At 35.4% G+C, this 27,444-nt stretch overlaps 1 protein-coding gene across 10 annotated transcripts in view; it reads left to right on the forward strand.

Annotated features, from left to right (window-relative positions):
- The window catches only part of DST (dystonin), a gene marked incomplete at both ends in the record, with an annotated part of 433,522 nt that overhangs the window by 321,156 nt on the left and 84,922 nt on the right, over nucleotides 1-27,444 (forward strand). For all 10 annotated transcript variants that reach the window (XM_084229023.1, XM_084229019.1, XM_084229024.1 and 7 more), the window contains 11 exons: nucleotides 2,385-2,593; nucleotides 3,215-3,532; nucleotides 4,008-4,174; nucleotides 5,688-5,844; nucleotides 6,746-6,872; nucleotides 8,812-8,874; nucleotides 9,724-9,965; nucleotides 11,236-11,365; nucleotides 14,379-14,578; nucleotides 15,983-16,478; nucleotides 18,005-19,476. In XM_084229023.1, the coding sequence (XP_084085149.1) occupies nucleotides 2,385-2,593; nucleotides 3,215-3,532; nucleotides 4,008-4,174; nucleotides 5,688-5,844; nucleotides 6,746-6,872; nucleotides 8,812-8,874; nucleotides 9,724-9,965; nucleotides 11,236-11,365; nucleotides 14,379-14,578; nucleotides 15,983-16,478; nucleotides 18,005-19,476 (3,581 nt within the window). The remainder of the gene's footprint in view (nucleotides 1-2,384; nucleotides 2,594-3,214; nucleotides 3,533-4,007; nucleotides 4,175-5,687; nucleotides 5,845-6,745; nucleotides 6,873-8,811; nucleotides 8,875-9,723; nucleotides 9,966-11,235; nucleotides 11,366-14,378; nucleotides 14,579-15,982; nucleotides 16,479-18,004; nucleotides 19,477-27,444) is intronic.

Below are 27,444 nucleotides of genomic sequence, written 5' to 3' on the forward strand. Positions count from 1 at the left end.
ACCCAGTTTTCTCAGCACCATTTATTGAACAAACTTTCTTTGCTCCAATGCATAGTCTTTGCTCCTTTGTCAAATATTAGTTGACCATAAATCTGTGGGTTTATTTCTGGATTTTCTATTCGATTCCATTGGTCTGTATGTCTGTTCTTGTTCCAATACCATGCAGTTTTGATGATTATGGCTTTGTAGTAGAGTTTGAAGTCTGGGAGTGTGATGCCTCCATTCCCTTCTCTTTTTTTTTTTCAGGAGAGCTTTGGCTATTCGGGGTTTTTTGTGATTCCATATGAATTTCATCAATAATTGTTCTATTTCTTTGAAGAATGACATTGAAATTTTGATTGGAATAGCATTGAATCTGTGTATTGCTTTTGGTAGGATGGCATTTTAATAATGTTTATTCTCCCAATCCATGAGCAGGGGATGTTTTTCCATTTCTTTGTGTCTTCTTCTATTTCTTTTAACAGTGTTTTATAGTTTTCTTTGTATAGGTCCTTTACCTCTTTTGTTAGATTTATTCCCAAATATTTGATTTTTTTTTGTTTCAATAATAAAAGGGATGTTTTTTTGATTTTTTTCTTCTTCAGATTTATTGTTTGTATATAGGAAGGCTACTGACTTTTGCGTGTTGATTTTGTATCCTGCCACTTTACTGAACTGATTGATGAGTTGAATTAGTTTTTCTGTGGACTTTTTGGGGTTCTCTATGTATATTATCATATCATCTGCAAAGAGTGATAGTTTGACTTTTTCTTTTCCTATTTGGATTCCTTGGATGTCTTTCTCTTGTCTTATTGCTCTGGCTAGGACTTCCAGTATTATATTGAAAAGCAGTGGTGAGAGTGGACATCCTTGTCTTGTTCCAGATCTTAATGGAATTGCTTTCAGCTTTTCACCATTGAGAATGATACTGGCTGTTGGCTTGTCATAGATGGCCTTTATGATGTTGAGGTATGTTCATTGTATCCCAAGAATTTCAAGGGCTTTTATCATGAATGGGTGTTGCACTTTGTCAAAAGCTTTCTCAGCATCTATTGATATTATCATATGGTTTTTATATTTCTTTTTGTTGATGTGTTGGATAACGTTGATTGATTTTCGGATGTTAAACCATCCTTGTGTCCCTGGAATGAATCCTACGTGGTCGTGCTGAATTATCTTATGGATACATTGTTGGATTCTGATAGCTAAAATTTTATTGAGGATTTTTGCATCAGTGTTCATTAGGGAGATTGGCCTGTAGTTTTCCTTTTTTGTGTTGTCCTAGTTCGGTTTTGGTATTAGTGTAATGTTGGCTTCATAGAACGTGTTTGGTATTGTCCCTTCCTTCTCAATTTTTTGGAAGAGTTTGTGAAGGATAGGCACTAATTCATCTCTGAATGTTTGGTAGAATTCATTTGTAAATCCATCAGGTCCTGGGCTTTTGTTTTTGGGGAGGTTTTTGATTACCATTTCAATTTCGCTAATTGTAATTGGTCTGTTTAGGTATTCTATTTCTTCTTTATCTAGCTTTGGGTGATTGTAGAGTTGTAAGAATTTGTCCATCTCCTCTAGATTGTTGAACTTGTTTCCATATAACTGTTCATAGTAGTTATTAATTATTCTTTTGATTTCTGCTGTGTCCATTGTGATTTCTCCTCTTTCATTTATTATCCTATTTATTTGTGCTTTCTCCCTTTTTGCCCTTGTTGCTATTAAACTTTTTAAATAAATTCTATTTGTGTATACATTAGAAGCATAGTCTCAGCCTTCCTTAAGTGTATTTTCATTGTTGTTTATTTTCTCACTATATGTTTACATTTGCCAGTTTCTGTGTATCTAAATATTTTGCCTGGGATGTGAAGGGTGACAACAGCATCTTGTTGGGGTGTATGCATGTGGGGGGTGCATAGAGAGAAATCAAGCATGAGTGTGCAGGGGGCGGGGAAGAAAATGTCTTTATATGAATAATTAATTCTTGATAAATCTTTACAATTTTGTGTTGTTTCTTGAACATAGCTGTGTATGAGTGTCACCTTTTATTCTCCCCCACATAAGGTGTAAGTATGGTTAATTTGAAATGTCAGACTAAAAGCCAATATTTACTCCAAGGACTACTTTCATCTATTTGGGACAATTCAAATGTTTGTGCATACTAAAGTCTCTTTTCAAATGCAGGTGATATGCATAGAAACTATGTTAAAGTATATGTTTATTTTTCACTTTCTATTGTGATATTTTCTTTATTTTTTAAGGTTTTAGGAGTGTTCTAATTATGAGTTTATCATTTGAACTTTGTTTTTTTCCAATTTTGGTGTGAACTTTTTGTAATTTACCTTAGAATATTTTTGAGAGGGAACAGAACAAAGAGAACTTTGTGGTTAACATCTCCTGATCTTTTGGACTAGATTACATTATTGGGAGATATGATGATCTGTCCAAGTCTGTTAATGATCGGAATGAAAAACTCCAGATAACCCTGACTCGCTCACTGAGTGTGCAGGATGGCCTGGATGAAATGCTGGACTGGATGGGAAGTGTAGAAAGTTCTTTGAAAGAACAAGGTCAAGTACCCTTAAACTCTGCTGCTCTTCAGGATATCATCAGTAAAAACATTGTAAGTGAATGTTTTTAAAATGAAAAAAAAAAAATCCACAATTTCAGATAAAAAAGTTTATTAAATTCAAGGGATGCATAAATTTAAGGTAAATGTAAAGGAAAAAGACATTCCCTGAATATAACTGTGGAAAGTAGTGCTTTGCACAAAGAAAAAGGAGTGGAATGAGTTTTCTGTGAAGGAGAATAGAAAGAGCTTTGTCTATTTTTTTCATGAATAGTATTCATTACAGAGTGTTTACACATACATTGAGTCCTCTCTTGTTAATCATTCCTTGAGCCAGCTGCACATGAGGTTAATCAGATCAATGTTGTTGGTGTCTAGCTTCTTAAAAATTAGGACCATGGATAATCCCTAGGCTCCATCCAATCCCAGGGGTGCTGAGTAGCAGCAGCCTCCTGCCTGGTTCAGGCAGCTAGCCAGCTGTTCTCCACTCTCCCTTGAAGAGATTTGGGATGGGACTCCTCAAGGGGCAGATCATATTTGTCAGTCAGTCTCAATCGTTAACCTTCTTTAGACACAGGTTGTTCAAACTTATGTGTGCCATGAATAGTAATTTTTCAAAACGCTAACATTATTTGTCAACATTATAAAGCAAATGTGCTATTTGGTGCATTTCAGATGTTGGAGCAGGATATTGCTGGTCGTCAGAGCAGTATAAATGCCATGAATGAAAAAGTGAAGAAATTTATGGAAACAACAGACCCATCCACTGCATCCTCACTGCAAGCCAAAATGAAGGACTTGTCTGTTCGGTTTTCAGAAGCCAGTCATAAGCACAAAGAAAAACTTACCAAAATGGAGGAGCTAAAAACTAAAGTAGAACTATTTGAGAACCTCTCAGAAAAACTCCAAATGTTTCTAGAAACAAAAACTCAGGCTCTTACTGAGCCAGATGTGCCAGGAAAAGATGTTACTGAATTATCTCAGTATATGAAGGTAAGTCTTATTTAATATTCAGTAGACCTATCAAGTGTATTAACAGTTAAAACAAACTCATACATTTATTGGCAGAAGTATAGTTAGCAACCATCATTTTGGTTGGTGATGGAGTAGTAAAGAACTCTGCTTTCTTCCTTTAAAAATCTGAAGCCTCATCTTTTCCTGGAAGCATTTTTCTCATTGAATGAAAGTGAACACCCTTTCTCACAAACATACCCTTCCACACATCATGGATGATACACCTTACATGTCAGAACCCAGAGAGACATAATATAAGGAGTCCATGTTAAAATTAAAGTTACTGTGTCTCTTTCAAGACTCCCTACCTGCATGTTTGTTTATACTTAGAGTACTGATTGTAGACAGGTTCATTTCTTCTGTGAAATTCTGAATAGACCCATTTTGGTTCCATGCCTACCATTTGAAGATGTAGCAACATCTTATACTAATTAAATATCTAAATGCTTTGTAGGAATCAACTTCTGAATTCTTAGAACACAAGAAAGATCTTGAAGTTTTACAGAATCTCTTGAAGGAGATAGCCAGCCATGGTTTGCCAGGTGATAAGGCTCTGGTTTTTGAAAAAACAAATAATTTGTCAAAGAAATTCAAGGAAATGGAGGATACCATCAAAGAAAAGTAAGCAATGCTTAAGAGGTTGGATTTTATTCTATTTGATATTAATTATAATGAAATATTTTTATTTACTTATATAAGTAGATGCCTGAAAATATTCTGAAAGCTTTGAGGGTAAGCATTGGGCTACTTTATAATTAATTTTCATATTGAGATATATATGTGTATATATATATATATATATATATATATATATACACATAGACACACACACACACACACACACACGAAAGTAGAAAGCGCTATTGAAGAAAAATGGTGGTGATAGAATATTACTGAAAATAAACTGACTATCCTCTCTGAAACCTTGGGGACAAATACCACATTTTTTTGGCAAATGCAGAAGTAACCTTGCTCGTCAATATTTTCTGGGCTCAATTCAGAAACTATGCTCAGTTTCAATATAGGTCTCTGTGGGCTTCTTTTTTTTTTTTGTAAAGTAGTTTACTTTTTGGAGAGTTGTAGATCAAGACATGATTCCATGAACAAATAAGAAACAAGAGAATAAACCTGAGTTTAAAACACTGGATAGGGATAAGCCTTATGACTGAACTTCTATGTTTCTGATTTCATGTTAGTTTAGCATATACATATGGTTTGGCTAAAATTTATAGTGACTCCCAAAAAGAAAATAATCATTTCTCTTCCAGCTTATTACTTGTGGAGCTATATTTGTCATTTATTATTTAATTCACATTGCACAAAAGAAATATTCTTGACTTACTTAAGTAATCTCTACATTGATTCTTTTTTTCAAATGGGTACAGTTTTGAAAGCATGGAATCATCCAAAATTAGTTCAGCAGCAGTAGACTCTGATGTGCCAGTATTCCACCCTCTTGCACATGTGCACATGACATCCACACATCATCCATGTACCAAATGTAATTGCCCTCACCATTGTTCATTTGCTGTGCTTGTCTTCCCTCATGGTACTTATGTACAGAGGGGTTCCTGTAGTTTCCCGTGGAACTTTCTGAATATCTATAAGAGAAGCAATCATTAGAATTCTTTAGTCACCATATCTTTCCTCAATTTTGGAGATTTAAATCTATACTGAAGTACCAAGTTTCTGTGTCCGCTGAGGTGGCTGTGGTATGGCCCAGAAACCACTAGGTGGCATTCTGTTTTCCTCATTCAGTGATTGGTAAATGTTTCCCTTCTGGTTCTGTGCCTGTTGGCACTAAGTACCATGTAAGTGGACAGATCAAAGCTCACTGAGTCTAAGTAATGTTAGAAATATTTATATAACCTTAGAGTTTATGTTGTATTATTGAGTGTCGTTACATGTGGGTTACAGATTTCTTAACTGCTCCTATCTACAGACGTTGCCTGAGAAATAGATGTTATTTCGCTGATTTCACTTGCTACCTATGAGACCTTTCTTCTTCTACCAAAGAGTTAGAGAGAGGGCTTCCTAATGTTAAGTCTGATGCAGGAATAATTATTTCTTAGTAATTAGTCTTTTAGAGCATCTCTTTTCTGTGACAAATTTTTCAATGATTTTTGTTATCTAGAAAAGAAGCTGTGTCTTCTTGTCAAGAACAGATGGATGCTTTCCAGGTCCTTGTTAAATCCTTAAAATCATGGATAAAAGAAACAACAGAAAAAGTTCCCATTGTACAACCTTCTTTTGGTGCAGATGATTTAGGAAAATCTTTGGAAGAGACTAAGGTGAATCATTGAATCTAATACTATTTTCTCATTTGCTTGTGTCAGTAATAAGAAGTTAGAAGATAGTGGTTTCCTTTTATTTATTATAAGTTATAGCCTCATCTGTGTACTGTATATTTTGGTGATATTGAAAAATCATGACATGGGGTTAACTGGTCCTTTTAAGGAAAGGCATAAACGCTTAATTAGCTTTTTTTTAAGGGGTGTAGAAGTGAATTGCTGACTGTTTTGGTGTCCAATTTTCCTTTTCCTCCAAATCTCTCCTTAGTTTTCAGTTATCTTTTTACACCATTTCTCATGATGTTAAGTAAAAAGTTCCACCTCTTCAACTCAGCTTTCACTCTATAGCTTGGATGTCATCATAATGAGGATTTGAAAATAGAAGTTGTTTGAATCTCTAATACAAATAGTACATATCTTCTGTTTTTTGACTCATTATAAAATGTATGATTAGTTTTCAATCCATATTTGTGTGATTTTTTTTTTAATTCATTGAAATCTTTGTGGATAAAACTCACTGTTAAATGGAATTCTGAATTCCCTCTTTTTTATATTGTTTCTAGTCTATTTCTTCTTGTCATTTGGCTGTTACCTAGTACAGTTTTCCAATCTTACAGTTGACAGTTACTTTGGAACCCATGGCAGCTAGAAATAGCCTGACTTCACTGTGGCCAGGGGCAGAATGCAGGATGGACCTTCCTCCCCTTCTCACTGCTAACAGTGTTAACAGTCACTGGGGCTGTTGGAACAATTAGGGATGGTGCCTTTTTCTTCCATCCCCTCCCCCACAAGTCAGGATCTACACTTGTTCTCTCTGATTTATATTTAAGAAACTGAATTGTAACGTGTAACTTTGAAAATATTATGAAGTCTGAAAAATGATATGTTTTTATATTTCAAGGAATTACAAGAAAAGTGGAGTTTAAAAGCACCAGAGATTCAGAAAGTAAACAACAGTGGGATCTCACTATGTAACCTAATAAGTGCTGTGACTACTCCTGCAAAGACAATAGCAGCAGTTAAATCAGGTAAGAGCTTTATTATCGGTTATGGCAAAAACTAAGAATTATCACCCAATTTTATTTGTGAATTTTTTTTAATTAATGCATAATACAACCTCAGAAATACAAAGGAAAGTGACAAGAAATATGACATCAATGAACACACTAAAGACTGCCATGGAAAAGTTTTTATTAGTCAGATTTCAATCCCTCTTAGATTTCATTTTATTAAAGACTACAATTAAAATATAGATAAATTAATATGTAACAATAAGGAGTATTGTATTGGAGGAGGGTAAAGTCAGATTACAATTTATTTTATTTTTTTCCTTAATAAACATGTTGAACTTCTACTTGAAATATTTGGTAAATGAGTCTCATGTCCTGGAAAAGAAGAGGCAAGGAAAGGAAATAGATTCTTTTCTGTAGAGTGAACCTCTCTTGTTTTATTCCCATCTATTTTATTCTGTTCATTATTCCCAAAGAAAACAATGAGATAATGTATTAGCCATAGTATCTAAATCATAACCTTAGTTATGGTTGAGCCACTCTTTTTAGCAGAAGGGAGAATCATGTCTAATGATTCTATAATCAGTTTAAGCAGTGGGTGTAGTTTTATGTTTCAAACATTTATATTGTTATCATTATCAAGTTTTTATTTTTTAACTCAAGTGTAGAGAGAAGGCAGATCTCATATCTTTATTCAGAGAGTTTCTGAGTGTCCTCTATGGCTTATCTATTCTGTTCAGCCCCCAGCTGTCCCTATTGTGAGACTGATGTTGCAGCTGGGCCGTCTCTCAACCAACCATTTATTCCGCTCTATTAATCCCATTTCAGGGAATACTCCTATTATATATGGTGTGATGATCTCTTCTTTTTCTCCTAATCAGATTTCCTGAATTGTCAAGTTTTTTTTTTTAAGGAAAGGAATTCTATTGGCAACTATAGAACATTTTTACTTCTATCTAAAATGTCATCCTGAATGATTTTTTAAAATGAATGAAATTTAGTTTAAAATTCTGATTTTTTTTAAATGTTTTTGTTTGTTTAGACTTGTTCTTGTGTGGCTGATTTTGGGAAATATCTTCTGTTTTGGTTAGGTAGCCAATTCATATTAGCATGATAAACTCTAACTGATTTTTTAATATTCTGATTATGAGAAACCTACCAAAGCTAGATGTTTATATGATTAAAGAGAAATAATAATTACTATCACAGAGTAGTTCTTATTTGCTTGGTAATAGGTCGTCTTCAATTTCCATTTTAGGCTCACAAGTTAGTATTTTCTCTATCAGTTTGATGGTGTGGTGATTAATTTGTCCAGTCAGGCAGCTAGTGATTAGTGGGGCTGGGATTTACATTCAGGTGAGTTATACAATAAAACCCAGATACTTCTAATCCCTGAACTCTTCTCTCTCTGTGTTGACATAATGTGGGTATAGTAGTAGGTACTTTTTTAACTTTAATTTTTCTTTCCTGTCTTTTTACATCATTTTTGCCTCCATAAATACATAACACGATGTAACTGCACCAGATAATTGCCATTTCTTAAGTAAGGCAAATGTTCTTTTGTCTCTTAGTCATTTGTGCTTCATGCAACACATATTTTGAGCAATTTCTGAACGTTAGGACCTTATCAAAAATAATACTGGCAATGAAGAAACTTTATTACAGCTTTGTTTTATTGATAACCCTTGATTAATATGTATAATTTAATCTTTTTGATATTCTAGTTTTTAAGGGAATCATTACTAATTCAAATAAGTTTTGTAAAGAGAGGGTGTTGCTTGACCTTGAAAGTTTAGACTTTCATTGATTTTGAAATCGAATCAATAGTTTATATTTTCAAATAGCAATAACATTTAAAATGATTACTGTCCATGTGGTTTAACTTAATGCTGTTTACTACTAATACATAGAAATGCTTTGGAAATATGTGGTTGCTTCAGTGTTAATATTTTTACAGGTGGAGTAATATTAAATGGTGAAGGAACAGCCACAGATACTCAGGAAATTTTGGCAAATAAAGGTAAATAGTAATTGCTTATGATTAAAGGAACTTTTTGAGAGGAAAACCTTTTTAGAGGTGAACAGTAGTTATATTGAAATTTCAAACTTGAATTTATGTGGTATTATTTATCAGAGTCTTCATAAATGCATTTATATTACATTCCATACAATTTTGTTTATTTGAAAGTAGTGAAATCCAGTAGTTCAGTGTGACATTTGGTTATGTTTCTTTCTTTTTGGTTAATCTGAAGTATTTTGTCGTATGTGATACATTATTTGATCTAATTTCTTATCATTGATACCTGAGGAATTAAGTAGTATTTCATGGTTTTGTATTTTTTTAAAGATTTATTTATTTTTATACAAGAAGTGGGGTACAGACTGGAGGCACGGGAGGGTGAGAGGATTCACCAGAGATAGAGCGGGGAGCGGAATAGGCAGAAGACTGAAATACACTGCTGAGTGGAGCAGTGAGCGTGACAGAAGAGGTCTGCTGTGCCAAGTGGGTTTCTCCCTGGCTGGCAGGGAATTGGACCCGCATTGCAGAGGCTGCGGATAGCTTCACAGTGCTGCGCTTAACCCACTGCACCACTGGGGAGGCCTGTTCTACTCTCCGCTCTGGCTCTGGTGAATTTTCTCACCCTCCTACGCCTCTGACTGTACCCAGTGCTTGTATAAATAAATAAATAAATCTTAAAAAAAGAAAAAAAAGATGATCTAATCTTTTAGTTCTAGAAATTCTGATTTTATCATAGTAGTATTTATATTCACAAAATGGAAGGAGACATCACATAAAGCAAACTTTTATTTCTAGAGTGCTAAACACCCTGAAAATATGTCCAATTTTTTTTTTTTTTTTTACTCTCAGGACTAACATCCATCAAAAAGGACATGACTGACATAAGCCATGGTTATGAAGATCTTGGTCTCTTACTTAAGGACAAAATAGCCGAACTTAATGCCAAACTCTCCAAATTGCAAAAGGCTCAGGAAGAATCAAGTGCAATGATGCAGTGGTTAGAGAAGATGAACAAAACTGCAACAAAGTGGCATCAAGCACCTACACCTACAGATACTGAAGCTGTGAAGACTCAGGTTGAGCAGAACAAGGTATATAGTTTGTGGTACACTTACTAAAATATTGTAAGTGTCATTTTAAACTGAGCCTTTGTGGTCAGGAGCTCTGTTCTGATTTCCTAACTCTATTATCTTCAGCAAGCAATTTTCCAATTTCGTTTAATATGTTTTCTACAGAGAGTAATGATAGTTGTTATTTATTTTTGCACAAAGGCATTATAAAGGTGAGTGAACTGTTGGATGTAAGCAGCTTTGCCACCTTTAAATCAGTTTAGGTCTAGGATTTTAACCAGCCAGCTATTGGAAAAGATTTATATAAGGGCTAAGTATATTCGGGATCTATTCTGTCCAGTAAAAACAGGGTAGCTCCTGACTTTCCTTTCACTAGTGGACAGTATTTCTTTCTACAACTGTTATGGATGAGGAAATGATTTTACATGTGGCAATGATGGTGAAAATATCTACAAATTATTTACCTATATTTGAACTCTATATTGTGTTGTCCAGAAAAATGCTTATCATTATAGTTGAAAATTAATTAAGAAGAGGAAAAGAAATTAGTGCTTTAGTAGCTCATATACTAGTAGATTCGCCAATCTGGCAGGCTTTGTTAAGAATCATATTCTCATTAATTGCAATATTACTGATCTATATATTCCTTTTTTCCAGAGGGATTTGTTTGAGAATAATGTGAAATTCTTTCTTTTTTATTTATTTTTTAAAGATTTATTTTTATTTATTTCTGCATATAAGAATTGGGGTGTAGGCCAGCGGTGTGGGGTGTGAGAGGATTCACCAGAGACTGAGTGGGGAACAGACCAGGCAGATCTACTGAAACATGCTGCTGAGGGGAGAGCAGCAGGCTAGACAAGAAAGGTCTGCTGTGCCATGTGGGTCAGCTCCCTGGCTGGACTCAAGCCTTAATGGCTGGCGATAGCTGATAGCACTGAGACTTTAACCCCTGCATCACCAAGCAGGCCCAGATATGAAATTCTTTCTGGTAATGGGATGAGAATTATTATCTCACTAGCTGTATTAGTTCTCTTTGGGATTCCTTTATTATATAGTTGAAAACTAATTAAGAAGAGGAAAGAAAATTAGTGCTTGCTTCAGCAGGACATATACTAAAATTGGAATGAAATGGAAAATAAATGATGGATTCAGGGCCTCACCCCCTTCAGCATTTAACAGTGGATTTTTTTCCTCTTTTGGTCATGCTGGGGGGGAAATGCTCTATCATAATTGTGGTTTTGTCTTTCGATGTTGACATACTTCAATGCAGTTATTTTTTTCCCCTTGTTAGTCATTTGAGGCAGAACTGAAGCAAAATGTAAACAAAGTGCAGGAGTTGAAAGACCAATTGACAGAGCTGTTAGAGGAAAACCCAGATACTCCTGAAGCCCCCAAATGGAAACAGATGTTGTCAGAAATAGGTATGTTACATCACTCACACCGGAGTTTATGAACAGAAGCTCAATCATTTTCTGTCATAATTTTTATCAGAAAACATTTATCCAACAGCCTCACTTATTTTTGGCATTGCTATAATACTTCAGAATCTATTTTGCATATTCAAAAGTGTCATTTCAAATTCTATTATATGTGGAGAGTTGGCATATCTAACCTTGTGTTTTTCTTACTAAACACAGCAACTAAATTTATCTTTATGAAGGTAAATTTCACTACAAATTATGTGTATTGAGTAATATGTTTTATTTTTTACTAGATTTTTGGTACTTCTGATTTTTAAATTTTTTTATAATCTGGTTTGATTAATCTTCAATGTTTGTCAACTTTATAGTAGCTTCCTTTCTCCTTGATGGAGTTCCTTCCAGGGCTCCTTTTGCCTAGCTCTTCTCTTTCACAATTGGCATTAAAAAGTAGCTTTCCTCAGAAGTCTGGTTTTGATTCTCCTGAGTTATTCTCCCACCTCCATCCTATCTTATAAATGGTTTCTTATGGGTGAGAATTTTCTTCAGTCACAAGCTTTTTATCTTGTTTTTCCTTTTCATTATTAAATTATAAGGAAAATGACTAAAAGACAACAATGTTTTTCCCAAGTATTGTTTTGGAGAATTCAATGAGTTAATGTGTGTACAACTCAGACAAACAGTACTTAGCACATAGTAGGTGATGTTTGTTTAATGTGATCATAGTAAGAATTATTTTGCTTTCAATTGTTCCATTATATTTAGATAAATAATTGTTTTTCCTTGATTATGCTAGGCAAAATAAGCCAGATAAATACTGGATTTCAGTATTATATGTTTCACTTATATGTGAAAGGAAGAGAAATCACAGAAAGGGTCAGACAAAGACAAACTTTTAAAACCAACCCTTGCAATCTGACTGTAGATCTGAAACAATCAGGCGGGGGAAATTAGTGAGAGAGAGAAGAAAATGGGATGGGAGGGAGGATAGTATAATAGAATATGGTGGAGGACCATGGGTGCTTTGGTGGTGGGAGAGCTATGGTGGCCACACCTGAGAGGATAAATCCTATCCTGTCAAAAATTAACAAGGATGCAAATCAATGGTACTTAATTTAAAAAAAAGTCTTTATAATCAGCTATGGTATGATGAATTTGGAAATCTATGTTTTAGCTTGGAAAGGGTCATCCTAGAGAATCTTAATGTTCAAAAGTATATTTAATCCCATTATAAAAGCAACTCTTGTATTACAATAATTTGTTCCTATCATGAATTTGTTGTCAGATTGTGTTTGATTAGAATATGCCACTAGATATTGTTTGAGGCATTGAATCAGCCATTTAGTTTATTATACTAATAAAAATATCTCTCATATCAACTTATCAGAGTGATCAGTGAATGTCGATTGACTCACATATTCAAGTGCTGAGCTAAGTGCTCTGGTGAAGAACTCTTAGCCTCAGGGAAATTGTCTTGAGGGTGGGGAAGCAGCAAAGGTATATTAGCAGAACTTAAGAGCCTGTGGAATTGTGAAGGAAGGAGTACATGGAGAGGAGGTAGAGCCTGTCAGGTATGGGGTCTCTGTGAGCAAAAGCCTGTTTGTATGGTTGTGGTAAGATCAGTGGGGCTCAACAGAGGATTCATTGCAAACCCTCTAAGATGAGTAGATGAGAGCCAGTTTGTGGGAGGTCCTGGATATCAAATGTCTTCTGATTTTATCACATAGGTAGTGAGGCGTTACTAAAGGATTTGAGCACAGATTTGACATTCTTGATCTCTCTCTTTTTTTTTAAATCTATTTATTTATTCATACAAGCACTGGGTACAGTCAGAAGTGCGGGAGGGTGAGAGAATTCACCAGAGCAGGTAACAGAACAGGCAGACTGACTAAATACACTGCTGAGGAGAGCAGCGGGCGGCAGGAGAGGTCTGTGGCACCATGTGGGGCTCTCGCCGGTGGCCGGGATCGAACCAGCGCTGCAGAGGCTGCGGGTAGCTTTGCAGCCCAGCGCTCAACCACTGTGCCACCGGGGAGGCCCGGATTTGACATTCTTAAAAGTGATTTCTTAGGGAAATTATTTTCAAATCTAATGGATTGCAGCTGAGAAGCCAGTTAGGAGGTTAGTAGTCTAGATCTGTAGTTCTCAAAGTATGTTCTTTGGAACAGCAGCAGCACGGAAATTTTCAAGCCCCACTTCAGATCTATTAAATCAGAAACTGTGGATGGAGCCCAGCACCGTGTGTTAACACTCACTCCAGAACCAATAGTCTAGGCAAAACAGCTGAGGATCAAAATGGATTTAAAGCATTGGAAATATAAAGGGTGGGTTTAAGTTTTTATCATCAAGGATATAGAAAAGTTAGGAAAGTTACAAAAGAACATTCTGAATTATTATACCTCATGACTTTGGAGAAAAAATACCTTTGAAAGTCAAAAAAAATCCACCAGTTTTGATTGGAACCCATTGAGTTTTATGTTTTTAATGTTGTGTGAAGGTGTTGAAATTTCCTATTGTAACTGTTGAGCAGTAAGTTGCTAATGTGTGATTTGAATAGAGGAGAATGGTTAGATTCTGATACACAAATGAAGGAGTCATTTGCCTAGAACTGATCATTGAAGATTTGATATTTAACGAAAGAATTAATATTAATATTGTACATCAGTTATAGTTGAAGAAATACACTTCATAGAACTTCTGCCCAGGACAAAGAATCTCAGTATCTTTTTAGTTATAAGGAATATCTTACATTTTACAGATCATCAAAAATATTCAAATATGTTTTTTCATGTACTTCAGTTGCCACACAACCATCAGAGCCATGAAATCTTTATCACTAGATGCAACTAATCTCTTAGGTTAGATTTCAGTCGGCAAGGTAAGAAAAGTTATGCAGATGGAATGAATGATAGCCATTTTATATCATCTTGAGTCATATCCTACAGTCTTCATAGGCAAAAATCATTTTAAATACCTATAAAGAGAATACCAGTTCATTCTTTTGTTTTTCTTTCAGATTCCAAGTGGCAAGAACTTAATCAATTAACAGTTGATAGGCAACAAAAATTGGAAGAATCCTCTAATAATCTAACCCAATTTCAAACTGTAGAGGCTCAGTTAAAACAGTGGCTCTTGGAGAAAGAATTGATGGTCAGTGTTCTTGGGCCTTTGTCAATTGACCCAAATATGCTAAACACACAAAGGCAGCAGGTGCAGGTGAGTATTGCTTAAGACAAATGTTTTCATTATAAATACATTAAGTCTGGAGAGCATGTGCTTTATCTGCCTTGGAGTATATTTCAGATGCCCATAAACTACTGTCCTGAGGTTAGCAAGAAACCCCAAGAGAACTAAAGTTGTGAATCATTTCCAGAATAATCTGTTGAGTCCCTGATGGATATAGTCCCTTCATCATTTCAGTCATATTGTGATTTGTACAGGTTCTGTTACAAAGGGCCTCCTTTGAAGGATTTATATAGTTGTATAAGTAATAACATTTTTATGAGAACCTAATACATGCTTTTTATTGTTTAGAAATTACTCTTTTGAGGTTTTATTCATTTTGATTGTGGTAGTAGATAATGAAACTTGTAAAACTCATACAATGCAGCCATAACTGGGGCAGGAGTGGGAGGAAGAGACAAGAAGAAGAAGAGAAAGAATAGGGTGAATAGAGAGGGAACCTTGAAACCCAGTGAATTAATTTGACTAGCCTAATAATAAGCAGATAAATCCACAAGGGGAAAAACATCCATAAAATTTAAGTCAGATGCAATAGCAGAAGTTCTGTTGTGGTTTCAGTTAAGTGTCTTCATCTGAATAGTGGCTTAGGGTGGTGAGACTGATCCTAGTCTCCGAAAATACAAATCAGTCAAATGTTCTTGTTCATGTGTGTTCTTAATCTGAAGAGAACAAAAGCAAAAGATAAAAATAAGCATTTGGGGACAAATAATTACTCCTACTTTTGGTAGTCTCCCAGAGATAGATAAAATATTTAGAGGGAAATTTTTGGATAATAAATTTTATAATGAGAACCACATGGAGGTTGTTCATTCTGAGCAATATGATTTATTGACTAAACCTTTATAATAAAACCATAAATGTCAATAAATCTTACATTAAAGAAAACCATTGTAAATCAATGCCCTGTGAGCTAATATTATTCCAGTACTGTTAGCGCTGTACATTTCCTCTAGTGTAAAATGTTATAGAGAGTTTTACAATTCTTGCAAAGAGAATAGTATGAGTAAAAAAACAAATTTGACACCAGTGGAACATGAACTTGTCTGACAGCAGTGTTTTTCTTGGTATGAAAGCTTGTCATAAATCTTTTATTCCTTTTGCCCGGACTACCAAAAATACTTATCCTCTTCTTTTTTCTCTTTGGGGGATGTTATTTTAGGCAAAATATTATCTCTCTGAAGCACCATTGCTCTTTGAATTAGTTTAAGATAATTGTACTGCCCTCAAAATAAAAACCAGGGAAAAGTATCTAAAAAACTAAGGTAAAAACTAAGTAAATATGGACCGTTTTCGTCTGTTAGAAGCATACAGATGTATTTTCTGTAATCATCTGATAATTTGTATGTTGTATTTACTTTTATTGCCTCTTTACCTTAGATTCTGCTGAAAGAATTTGATACTCGAAAACCTCAGTATGAACAGCTAACGGCAGCTGGTCAGAGCATTCTGAGCAGACCTGGTGAACACCCTTCTTTCCATGGGGTTGTGAAAGAGCAACTGGCAGCTGTAACCCAAAAATGGGACAGCCTAACAGGACAATTGAGTGACAGATGTGATTGGATTGATCAAGCCATTGTTAAAAGCACACAGTATCAGAGCCTGCTGAGAAGCCTTTCCAATAAACTGAGTGACTTGGATAATAAACTCAGCAGCAGTGTGGCCGTGAGCACACACCCTGATGCTATGAACCAGCAGTTGGAAACAGCCCAAAAAATGAAGCAGGAAATAGAGCAGGAATCGAAGCAGATAAAAGTGGCCCAGACTCTCTGTGAGGATTTGTCAGCATTGGTTAAAGAAGAGTACTTGAAAGCAGAACTTAGTAGACAACTAGAAGGCATCTTAAAATCATTTAAGGATATTGAGCAAAAAGCAGGTTTGTCTCCCTTTCCCTTTCTGTAATACATATATTTCCTGGTGATACAGGTAATATGTTGCCTTTTTCCAAACCGTTGCCCATAATTGAGGACTCTGGCAAGAATAAACCACCACTATGAGCACAGCAGCACAGAGAACATACACATATTGTGTTCGGGTAATTCAACATGGATAATAGGCAGTCTGTTGGTAAAATCCACTAATAAAGTCCTATTAAAATTTCACGTATTTCAAATTGTTTTTCAAAAGATGTAAATATTTTTGCTGTGTGACACTCATTGCATCAGAACAACAGATAAATACAGTTATTCAAAACACTTTGCATCATTTTCTATCTGTAGTTACTTTGAGTCTCTCATTAAAAGCTTTTCTTGAGAAATGTGTGGAAGAGAAGCATTTGGCACTATTTTTCTCTCTCATCCACTGTGGACATAGTTCTGTGACAGATGTGCCAATATGATTGAGTTCTTAGACTTAGATGTGCAGTAGGTGAGTTCTTAGACTTCAGAAGAACCTGTCAAAGAAGAATACACCTGGCTGCTTAGTTTGTTCTTTTAAAAAGTGACACTAGATGTCTTGTACCTAGTAAGCATTCAGTTTATGATTTTTTTATTGATTATATTTGTCTATATTCATAGCAGCCATTTCAGATTGACAGATGTTTTGATATTGATAATGAATATTAGTTATTGTGATTATTATGTTATGAACATTTTTGTGACAGACATTAAGCTAAGAACTTTACATGTACTATAATTTAATTGCTACAACAACTTTCATTGTTGCCAATGTGTATTTGGGAAAATGAGGCTTAGGGATTTCATTATTTTCGCACAGTATTCGAACTCTTGGAATTGATTTGGGGTCCAACCCCATGCTACTTGATAATTGCCTTTATGATATGTAAAAATCAGAGAAGTGGAAAAGTCATACTTGATAAGAGATAGATTATCTGTCTCTCAGAATACCTTAGAACATTAAACAGTTGGCACTTCCCCACACAGGAATGGAGATGACTCTGACATCTAGGCTTGATGTATCTTTTCCTATAGAGTCTACCTTTTGCTTCCTTCTTTTTTCCCCTCTGCCGATATCTTAAGCTCACCTGTAGCTCTCATAGTCAGTGCCAACAGTCCTTGATTTTGTTTGATTTTTTTTAAGATTTATTAATTTATGCATACAAGAACTGGGGTATAGGACAGGAGTATGGGGGAGTGAGAGGAATCACCAGAGACAGAGTGGGGAACAGAACAGGCAGATTGACTGAAATAAACTGCTGAGGGGAGCAGCGGGCGAGTCAGGAGAGATCTGCTGTGCCATGTGGGTCACCTCCCCTGGCCACGGATTGAACTTGCGCTGCAGTGGCCATGGACAGCCTCACAGTGCTGCATCCCAACCTCTTGCACCACCAGGGAGGCCACAATTTTAGATAGTTTTGTACATGTATTGCTTTTCTTCTTGACTTTTCATGGATCAGATCAACATTTTGAAGTAAAATAAACATGTCTGTGATTTCATTTTTAGAGAACCATGTCCAGCACCTTCAATCAGCCTGTGCAAGTTCTCATCAATTTCAGCAGATGTCTCAAGATTTTCAGGCTTGGCTGGATACAAAGAAAGAAGAGCAAAACAAGTCTCACCCAATATCAGCCAAACTAGATGTCTTGGAATCATTAATTAAAGTTCAGAAAGACTTCAGTGAAACTTTGAATGCTCAGTCTAATATTTATGAAAAGACCATGGTGGAAGGTGAAAATCTGTTATTAAAAACACAAGGGTCTGAGAAGGCAGCCTTACAGTTACAACTTAACACTATTAAAACCAATTGGGATGGACTTAATAAACAGGTGAAAGAAAGAGAGGAAAAGCTAAAAGATACATTGGAAAAAGCCCTCAAATATAAAGAGCATGTAGAGACTCTCCGACCATGGATAGACAAATGTGAAAATAACTTGGAGGAAATAAAATGTTGCTTGGATCCAACTGAAACAGAGAATTCTATTGCCAAGTTAAAGTCTCTGCAGAAGGAAATGGATCAACACTTTGGGATGGTCGAATTGCTAAACAATGCAGCCAATAGCTTGCTCAGTGTCTGTGAGATAGACAAAGAGGTTGTTACTGATGAGAATAAATCACTGATCCAGAAAGTTGATATGGTCACTGAACAACTTCACAGTAAAAAATTCTCTCTCGAGAACATGGCCCAGAAGGTTAAAGAATTTCAAGAAGTTTCCAAAGAAGCTAAAAAGCAGCTTCATTGTGCAAAGGAGCACCTGGATGTGCATGATTCCCTCGGACCCCAGGCTTACAGTAATAAACACCTGACCATGTTGCAAACTCAGCAGAAATCACTTCAGGCTGTGAAGCAACAGATAGATTTGGTCAAAGAACTTGCACAGGCCCTTGTGGTAGAAGCCTCAGACTCAAAAGGAACTTCTGATATTTTATTACAAGCAGAAACCTTAGCTCAAGAGCATAGTGCACTAAGTCAGCAGGTTGATGAAAAGTGTTCATTCTTAGAAACCAAGCTTCAGGGCATTGGACATTTCCAGAATACCATCCGAGAAATGTTTTCTCAGTTTGCAGAGTTTGATGATGAACTGGATAGCATGGCCCCAGTAGGAAGAGATGTAGAAACACTGCAAAAGCAAAAGGAGGCCATTAAAACCTTCCTGAAGAAACTAGCAGCCCTCATAACAAGCATTGACAATGCCAATAAAACCTGCAAGATGATGCTGGCCACTGAAGAAACCTCTCCTGATCTTGTTGGAATCAAAAGGGACTTAGAAGCTTTAAGCAAACAGTGCAACAAGCTGCTGGACCGAGCACAAGCCCGAGAAGAGCAGGTTCAAGGAACAATTGAGCGTCTTGAAGAATTCTACAGCAAATTGAAAGAATTTTCTATTTTACTTCAGACAGCTGAAGAGCATGAAGAATCACAAGGTCCTGTTGGTATGGAAACAGAGACAATTAACCAACAACTTGATGTGTTCAAGGTAGGGAATTCTTCATTTTTTCTGAGCATCATTATTATTAAAAGAAATTTTAATTGGTGTAGAAAAAAGATCAACTATTTTGTAGAACATTCTAATATGACTATCACAGTGTTCAGCGTGAATGAGCATGCTTAAGGGCAATATTCATGTACGAGGGGCAGTTCCAGGCTTACTGGGGTTTGTGGTTTTTATTGGGTAAGATCTGAGATAATTATCAAGAGGTTGGAAGAGTGTTTGAAAAGTTCCAGGTAAGCCTGATACTGACATCATGGAGTTCCTTTCTGATGTCATTCACAGCTGACATAGGTTTGAACTCTCCTGCAGAGAGAGGCCAGTCCATAACATAAAGTTTTGTTTTCTTCATATTTGTAGCATTTTCTTTAATGGTGAGTTATAGCCTTTGTCTGCTCTTTCTCCTTTTATAGTCATCTTGTCCTCCTTAATTTAATTTCTTCTGTAAGCTTTTATCCTTCAAAAAGCTCATGTTTTTAAAGTCATGATGGAGTTCCATGTTGTAATGCTGGTTTAACAAAACAAACATCTGGGGATCATGCCCTAGAAAATAAGGAGTAAAAATTGTTTTTGATGGGTCTGCAAGTTCATCGGTTTCAAGAATTGCCTGCCACTTGATAGCGCTCAGTGATGTTTAGTGAATGGAATGTTAGATAAAAATGGTGGGCATTTGTCATTGGCTTTGGACTCACTCAGGATAATGAGAATAAAAGTCTCAACAGGAGACAGTGATAGGTTCAAACCTGAACAGACATAGTCCTAGGTATCAGGCATTTGCTGCAGAACCTCTGGGGTTGCTGTGGATCCTGTTGTGCTCATGAGGTGTGTTTCACTTCCCTGTAGAGACTGTTGTGAAGTCCTACCATGAGCACATAAAAACAAAATCTGCCAAACTATGGGTTGTTTCCCATGAGAAATGAATATAAATCAAATGGACTTCCAAATTCTGTGCAGTTATATTTGACATGGTATTTTGCTATTTTTCAAAAACATTATTTAGGTGACCAGATTTTGAAAAAATAACTTTTTCTTCTTTTTACTATTGTAGTTAGTTGTTGTTTATAAGTGTTTTTGAAGGTCACTTCCTCTGGGGCTTAAAAATGTGGTTCTCAATGTAGATCTTGATTCGTAATGGTGACGGAAACAGCCTTACTGTTGACTTTATTTCCTTATGACTCTGTCAAACGTATTTCTGTTTTGCAAAATAATGAAAACACATGGGAGAATTCTGTTTAGAAAAGCAAAGTTCTGTGGCAATTGCTGCTTCAAAGTGTGGGGGAGATATTTTAGGAGTAACTTTCTCAGATAGAAATCTTTAGGGCTTTGTAGAACCCTGACATACTTGATAGCACAAATGACAGTAATCAGATGGTCTTTTTACTAATAAAATTTAAGCATATTCATTGCCTTTGTGAAACATAATTTCTCTAGGTTTTCTGTAAATTTATGTGAAAAAAAGTAAGCCTTTATTTCTATGTCAACTACATTAAGAAAATGAGCAAAAGTATTATCATTGAGTTCTGGTGGTAGGTCCCTCCCTCTGTATTCCCAGGCTTGAGTAATACAGTAAGAAAAAGCAAGAGATAGGTGGAGCTCTCTCACCATTGCTCTGGAAGTGTTTTGCAAACTTAAAAGAACTAAATAAGCATGATTAGCATTAATGACTACAGAGGTTATTTTATTTATCTGTGAACAAATTAAGTGATCATTTCTTCTAAAATAAACCACTTAGCATGCTTTTTTTTTGTCTTTTTCTGATTATTGATCAGAAAGGAGTTAATTCATTTTAATGAAATTCAGTAATAAAGACTATCATAAGGACATACCTTCAGTGCTCTGAGACCCAATGACTAGTAAGTTTCGAAGTGGACAAATCATCTGCATTTAATATATTCCAGTGCCATAGCTTAAAATAAGAACAAGAGTATTATAATGAAGATGGTAGCTTACACAATTCCTAATTCTGTGTGTGTGTTCTAACTAATAGCAATTTCAATTAACATTTACTGTGTACTTTACATGTCAAGCATTATTCTGAACTCTCTGCCTTTAATGCTATTAACAGCCCAAAGAGATTATCATTATTCCTGTCCTATTGCAAGGAAGCTGAAACCCAGGGAGGCTAAATGACTTTCCCAGGGTCATACAGGTAGTGTCAGGGCCTGAATGTTTTGGTGAAATTAATGAATTGTTTATGTCAATTTTATCCATCCCTTTGCTTGGGAAATTTTATCCATCCCTTTGCTCTGGGAAATTTTCAAGTCCTTTTTGCTGAAACCTAATTTGGGTGGACTGTGGCCAATCATTGTTCATTTTAATCCAAAACACCATGAACATTCAATTAAGGAAAGTGTTCTTTTATAAAATCTATTGCTTTGAGAAACATGAGAAAAATGTGTATGAAATTGTCATAGAAACTGATATGTAGGTGCTGTGATGATGAGAGATGATGATAATGATGATGATGATTACCAAAACTGGTATGACCAAGATGGAAGCAAACATTTCATTGTCTTGGTGTTTTATATTTCTTATTAAAATAGTAAATTAATTTTTTTTACAATTCACATCATAGTTTAGTTTTTGTTGGGTAGTAGGCTTCCTCTGAACATAAGTTTTAGTGTAATGATTTAGGAAGATTTTTAAATTATTTTAAATAGAATTTTTGTCTTGATTGAAAAATGGGTAGTTTACTAAAAATAGCAAACTCTACTAGGTGCTCTGATTTCTAAAAATAAAACAGAAAAGCACTGAAATACTGAGTCGATTGTCATTAGAGACTTTGAAATATAATCCACTTTGCTGTAGTTCACCATAATGCTGTGAATAAAATCTTACAACAGTTTTTCATAATATGAAATAAACTGCCTTCAGAGTAGGATTGAAACTAAATATAGCTATGTAAATATCACTATTATCCATTATCCAGTAGGGAGTGCCTTATATTCATTGGGTGTGTAATGGATTATTTAAACTAGATAAGACGATTTCTGTTTCAATTTTTTCCCCTAAACTTAATCTAAGAAATGGCAGTTAATATCCTTGAAAAAACAAAATTAATTCAGTTTTAAGATACCAACCCAAACATAATGATTAAAAACAAATGCTATTCTGTACCAAATGTTCTAAGGCATTGTCACTGAAAGCTATTCCAAATTTTTGAAAATAGGTGGTATTACCTTTTGTGTTAGCTTAAATTTTTTAAGCTATTTTAATTTTGTTACATCTGATTGTGTTAGTCATTGGCTAAAATATTTGACGACTGAGGTGTTACCTATTGCTGTCGATAACTCAAAGCACTATTTTTCTACTATACTTCTATTACACATCTCTGTTATTACATTAAATTCTATGTGGACTGTCATAAATTCCTAGGTAGGAAGAAAAATAAGGTCCTTTGGTTTCTTTCCTTACCTCCTGTTGAAGACTCCTAACACAAGATTATCTTCAACTCTAAAGTACATTGTTAAGTAATATTAATGTCTCCACAGTTATTTATCAAAGACATATGTAACCACTGTAAATGAGGGACATGTCCTAGTAATTCCCATGAAATCATCAACAGCCAAAAGATCTGAAGTAATCATTGTCAAATATTGAATTGATTTCATTTCAAAGAGGATTAAAGAAGCTTGATGTTTTAATGAACATATCCAGACACAATCTAGAGAACTGTATATCCCTCCCCATCATTCTTTAGGTCATAATAAAAGATCTTACCTCTGAAGCTGCTTACTATTTTATTTCTGACCACTGTTGTTGCACTGATTGTAACTGATTTTGTCCCCACAACTGAACACATAACTGGTACAAGTAGCTGTGAACCCATGATGTATTTTTCTTTTCAAAGTGGAAATAATATTTCAGTGAACAGAGAAATTGTAAATCAAGTCAAAACCAGAGATGAAGACCAGATGTTTAATTATTCTAATAAATTTTCTGTAGAGATCCAGGTATAGGAATTATTTAAGACATCATTATTTCAATATCAGGTGAACTAAAATGCTCTCATGAGACAAGAGAAGCCAGGCAGTTTGAGCAGTATTTTTAAATAGTATTGCTGAAATGAATCACTTTCCAAATGTCCTATTAAGATATTTATTAAATGATCCTTAAACAATGTTTGTGATATTACCATATTTTAAATTTTTTACTTTTTTTAAAAGATTTGTTTATTTATGCATACAAGAGCTGGGGTACAAGCCAGAGATGCTGGAGGGTGGGGGAGAGGATTCACCAGAGACAGAGTGGGGAATAGAACAGGCAGATTGACCAAAGTACACTGCTGAGGGGAGCAGCAGGTGAGTCAGGAGAGGTCTGCTGCACCATGTGGGTTGCTCCCTGGCTGGCCAGGAATCAAACTCATGCTGCAGAGGCTGCGATTGCTTCATGGTGCAGTGCTTAACTAACCCTTGCACCACTAGGGAGGCTCTTACCATATTTTTAAAGATAAAATTAAACTGACCATAGAAGGGTTTAATAGTGGTTTTTAAGTGTGCCCGTATTGTTAAAGGTCAGCAATGAATTGTCCTCCATTTTTTGTTAAGAACAAAGAGAAATTAAATAACTGTTGCAGAAGGCCTTTTTATTAGGGAAAAATTCTTAGCTGGATTTTTGTTAAATTCTTTATATTAGCAAAGAAGTTGCATAATAATCTTCCTCTGGTATTTTTAAGGTGAAAATATGTTCATTTTAGGAGCTGTAATTTGTGCATGAGCTTTATAGGAAGGTCACATTATTTATTTATTTATTTATTTGTTTGTTTTTTAAAGATTTTATTTATTTATACAAGCACTGGGTACAGTCAGAAGCGTGGGAGGGTGAGAGAATTCACCAGAGCCAGAGCGAGGAGCAGAGCAGGCAGAAGGACCGAAGTACACTGCTGAGGGAAGCAGCGGGCGGCAGGAGAGGTCTGCGCGCCATGCGGGACCCTCCTCTGGTGGCCGGGGAGCAGCCGGGGATCGAACCGACGCCACGGAGGCTGAGGGCAGATTCGCAACCCAGCGCTCAACCACTGCGCCACCGGGGAGGCCCACATTATTTATTTTTAAACATTTATTTTTATTTACTTATGCATACAAGAATTGGGGTATAGGCCAGAGGTGCAGGGGGTGAGAGGATTCACCAGTGAGAGAGTGGGCGGCAGAACAGGCAAATCCACTGAAATACAATGCTGAGGGGAGCAGTGGACGAGACAGGAGAGGCCTGCTGTGCCATATGTGTGTAACTCCCTGGCCTGGGATCGAACTGTGGCCGCAGGGGCAATAGTGTGATAACCCTGAGACTTACCCCCTGCCCCAGTAGGAAGTCCCAGGGAGGTCACATTATTCAATCACCTGCATCAGTGGGGCATTTAAGGTTTTAGGAAGAAAGAATAGAACGCATCCTGGACAATAAAGAAAAACCCCACTGAATTGGGGACTATACCAAACTATTAAGAGTTGGAACTGACCTGTTGTATAGTATTAGTAATTCCTCATAATCTTACCTGCACAAACTAGGTATAGCAGATGGATACCAGCTTTCCTGAATCACGTGGGGGATATGCCACTCTGCTCAGAAAGGCTATCAAAAGGAAGTTGGCAATATGGATTCTCTTTCCACTTTTGCTGCTAATTCTGTGACTCTTTATGTTTGCACAGCCTCACTTCACTTCTTAGGTTTATTTAAGGTTGAGGAGTTAAAGTAAGTTGTTCTGAGGGCAGTTTTAGCCAGAAGTTTTAGCACAGAATCCTTTTGGTGATTTCTTGTTAATGGGGTAAGCCTGTATCACCATTTTAAAGTGATGCCCTTAATAGTTCCAAACTGTAGCCTGTACTATCTTTGTCATAGATCTCCCAGGGATAAAAGGAGATCTACATAATTTATTTTACTAATGTGGAAAGTTGCTTAGAGTATGCATGTGAGAGAGATAAAGCAGCATTTACTTTGTTGTTATGCAATTACATGTTAATTTCTCCATAAGAAAATTTTATGGGTAAATGTTCTCTAAACATGTATTTGGGTATTGAATCTTTCATTATAATAGCCTCACGTAGGTAAATGCTCAGATTATAAATTAAGTGAAAAACTTAAGAACTAGGGTACCTTGAGAAAATGTCTATGATCGAAAAGCCTCTTGTCCCTCATTTATCTTTAATTGTCTCAACTTTAAGATTACTTTCTCTTGTCAGTGTGTTAATAGGAAATGTGTTTTCAGGTTTTTTTTGGATTTTGATTTTTGGTTCTCTGAAGGAAATTGAATAGGGTCATTATCATGTGCCTTGGTTTGTTTGATGGGTAACTTTGGTGAAAAAACGAAGTCATATGTATAATGGAAAAGGGGACAAATTGTAGTAAGTTAACTTACAGGAAAAATAGCAATTGCTTATTTAAGATATTATCTAATGTTCACATCAAGATAAATTCCCATTGGCATCAAACAATGACTCTATTAAGAGTTTGTGAATTTGTTTGCTTTTGTGGTGGGCTATGAATGATTTACTTTCTTTTACACATAAACTATTTTCCACTGAAATGAATAGCTATTGCATATTCATCTAATGAATATCCTGTAAAATCCTTTAGTCATTTGCATGAGGAAGTTTATTAGTTTGAAAACTAAAAATATAAGATGCTTTCATTTTCTTTAGCTGATGGCATGTCTTTTTAGAAAGAATAATAGAAGTTATTGCTAAGGCCTATTTTGTGCACAAAAAACCCAAAGCCCACCTATCTCTTGTTTGATTTCTAATCTAGATTTTAGGCTCTATTGAGCCAGGAGGAGCCTTGTTTTCAGTTTTCATAGGTAGAATGGCATTTACTCAGACAGACATTTCTACTTACTGCACATTGAGTTTCTTAAATATCTCCAATCTTTCTGTTCTAAAATTTCCATGTTTCACTTGGTAAAATTAGCCTTTTGACTTTTCTATGGAGTAGATTGTTGTACTTGGTTGTAAGATTTTTCAGGGACATTAATTTTAAAGAGTTAATCTTTAAAAATATAAAATTAAAAATGGTATTATTTTGTTTATAATTCAATTTGTGTTTGTGTACTTTGCCAAAATCATCTGCATTGAGAAAATATTTTAGTTAGGTCAGATCTGGTAAGATATATATATTAATTAAAAATTACATTTTGAGAACATTTTACCATTGCATGAGATAATCACATTTACTATTTTTTGACAAACTATTTTATCCATTGTGTATTTATCTCTTATGAAATGTGAGATAGCTAGCCATCATGACTAATATTTAATAATTTTTAATATATCTTGATTTTATTAACTTTAAAGTAACTGTATAAAATGAATTTAGAAAGAAAAGATAAACCACTCCAGTTCTGTTCTAAATATTAGTTCTTTTAAATTATCTAGCTACATCTTTGGGATGTGATTTCAAGTAACCAATATATGTAAGTTATTGTCAAAATACCAATATCATATTGATAGTACATATTTTAACTAGAATCAGAATTATTAGGATCATTAATGCAGAATTAAGTGAAATTAGTTTAATAAATTAGAAAGTCAGTTAATAAATAATTGCATACACGTAAACATAATCAGCTAGAAGACATTTTCCTGTATTACTCCCAACTTCCAAACTGCACACTGCCCACTTTCTCATCATATTTCCTAATGCTGTGTAAGTTGTGTTAAGACAGTGGCACTGTGTTGCTGCACCAGTGCTATGCCAAAGCTTACCATGGTGTTTGGCAGAGAGTGAGGAGGACATTTTATGAATGGTTGAATTTATGTGCGTTACCGATGTAGTTTTAAAAATAAAACTATGCATCTCAAAAAGTGAGGTTACAAATGTTGCTCTTCTCAGCCTTACATAAGGCTAGAATAATATGGTGCTAATGATTCAGAATTAGAGTATGAGGTGGACTGAATTAAAGTCATTTTTCTCTTGAAAAGTTCTAAGAAGATCACAAAATATTTAGAGAAGGGCACTCATTCATTTCAT

This window comes from Talpa europaea, assembly GCF_964194135.1.
Source record: "Talpa europaea genome assembly, chromosome: 2".
NCBI classification, from domain to species: domain Eukaryota; kingdom Metazoa; phylum Chordata; class Mammalia; order Eulipotyphla; family Talpidae; genus Talpa; species Talpa europaea.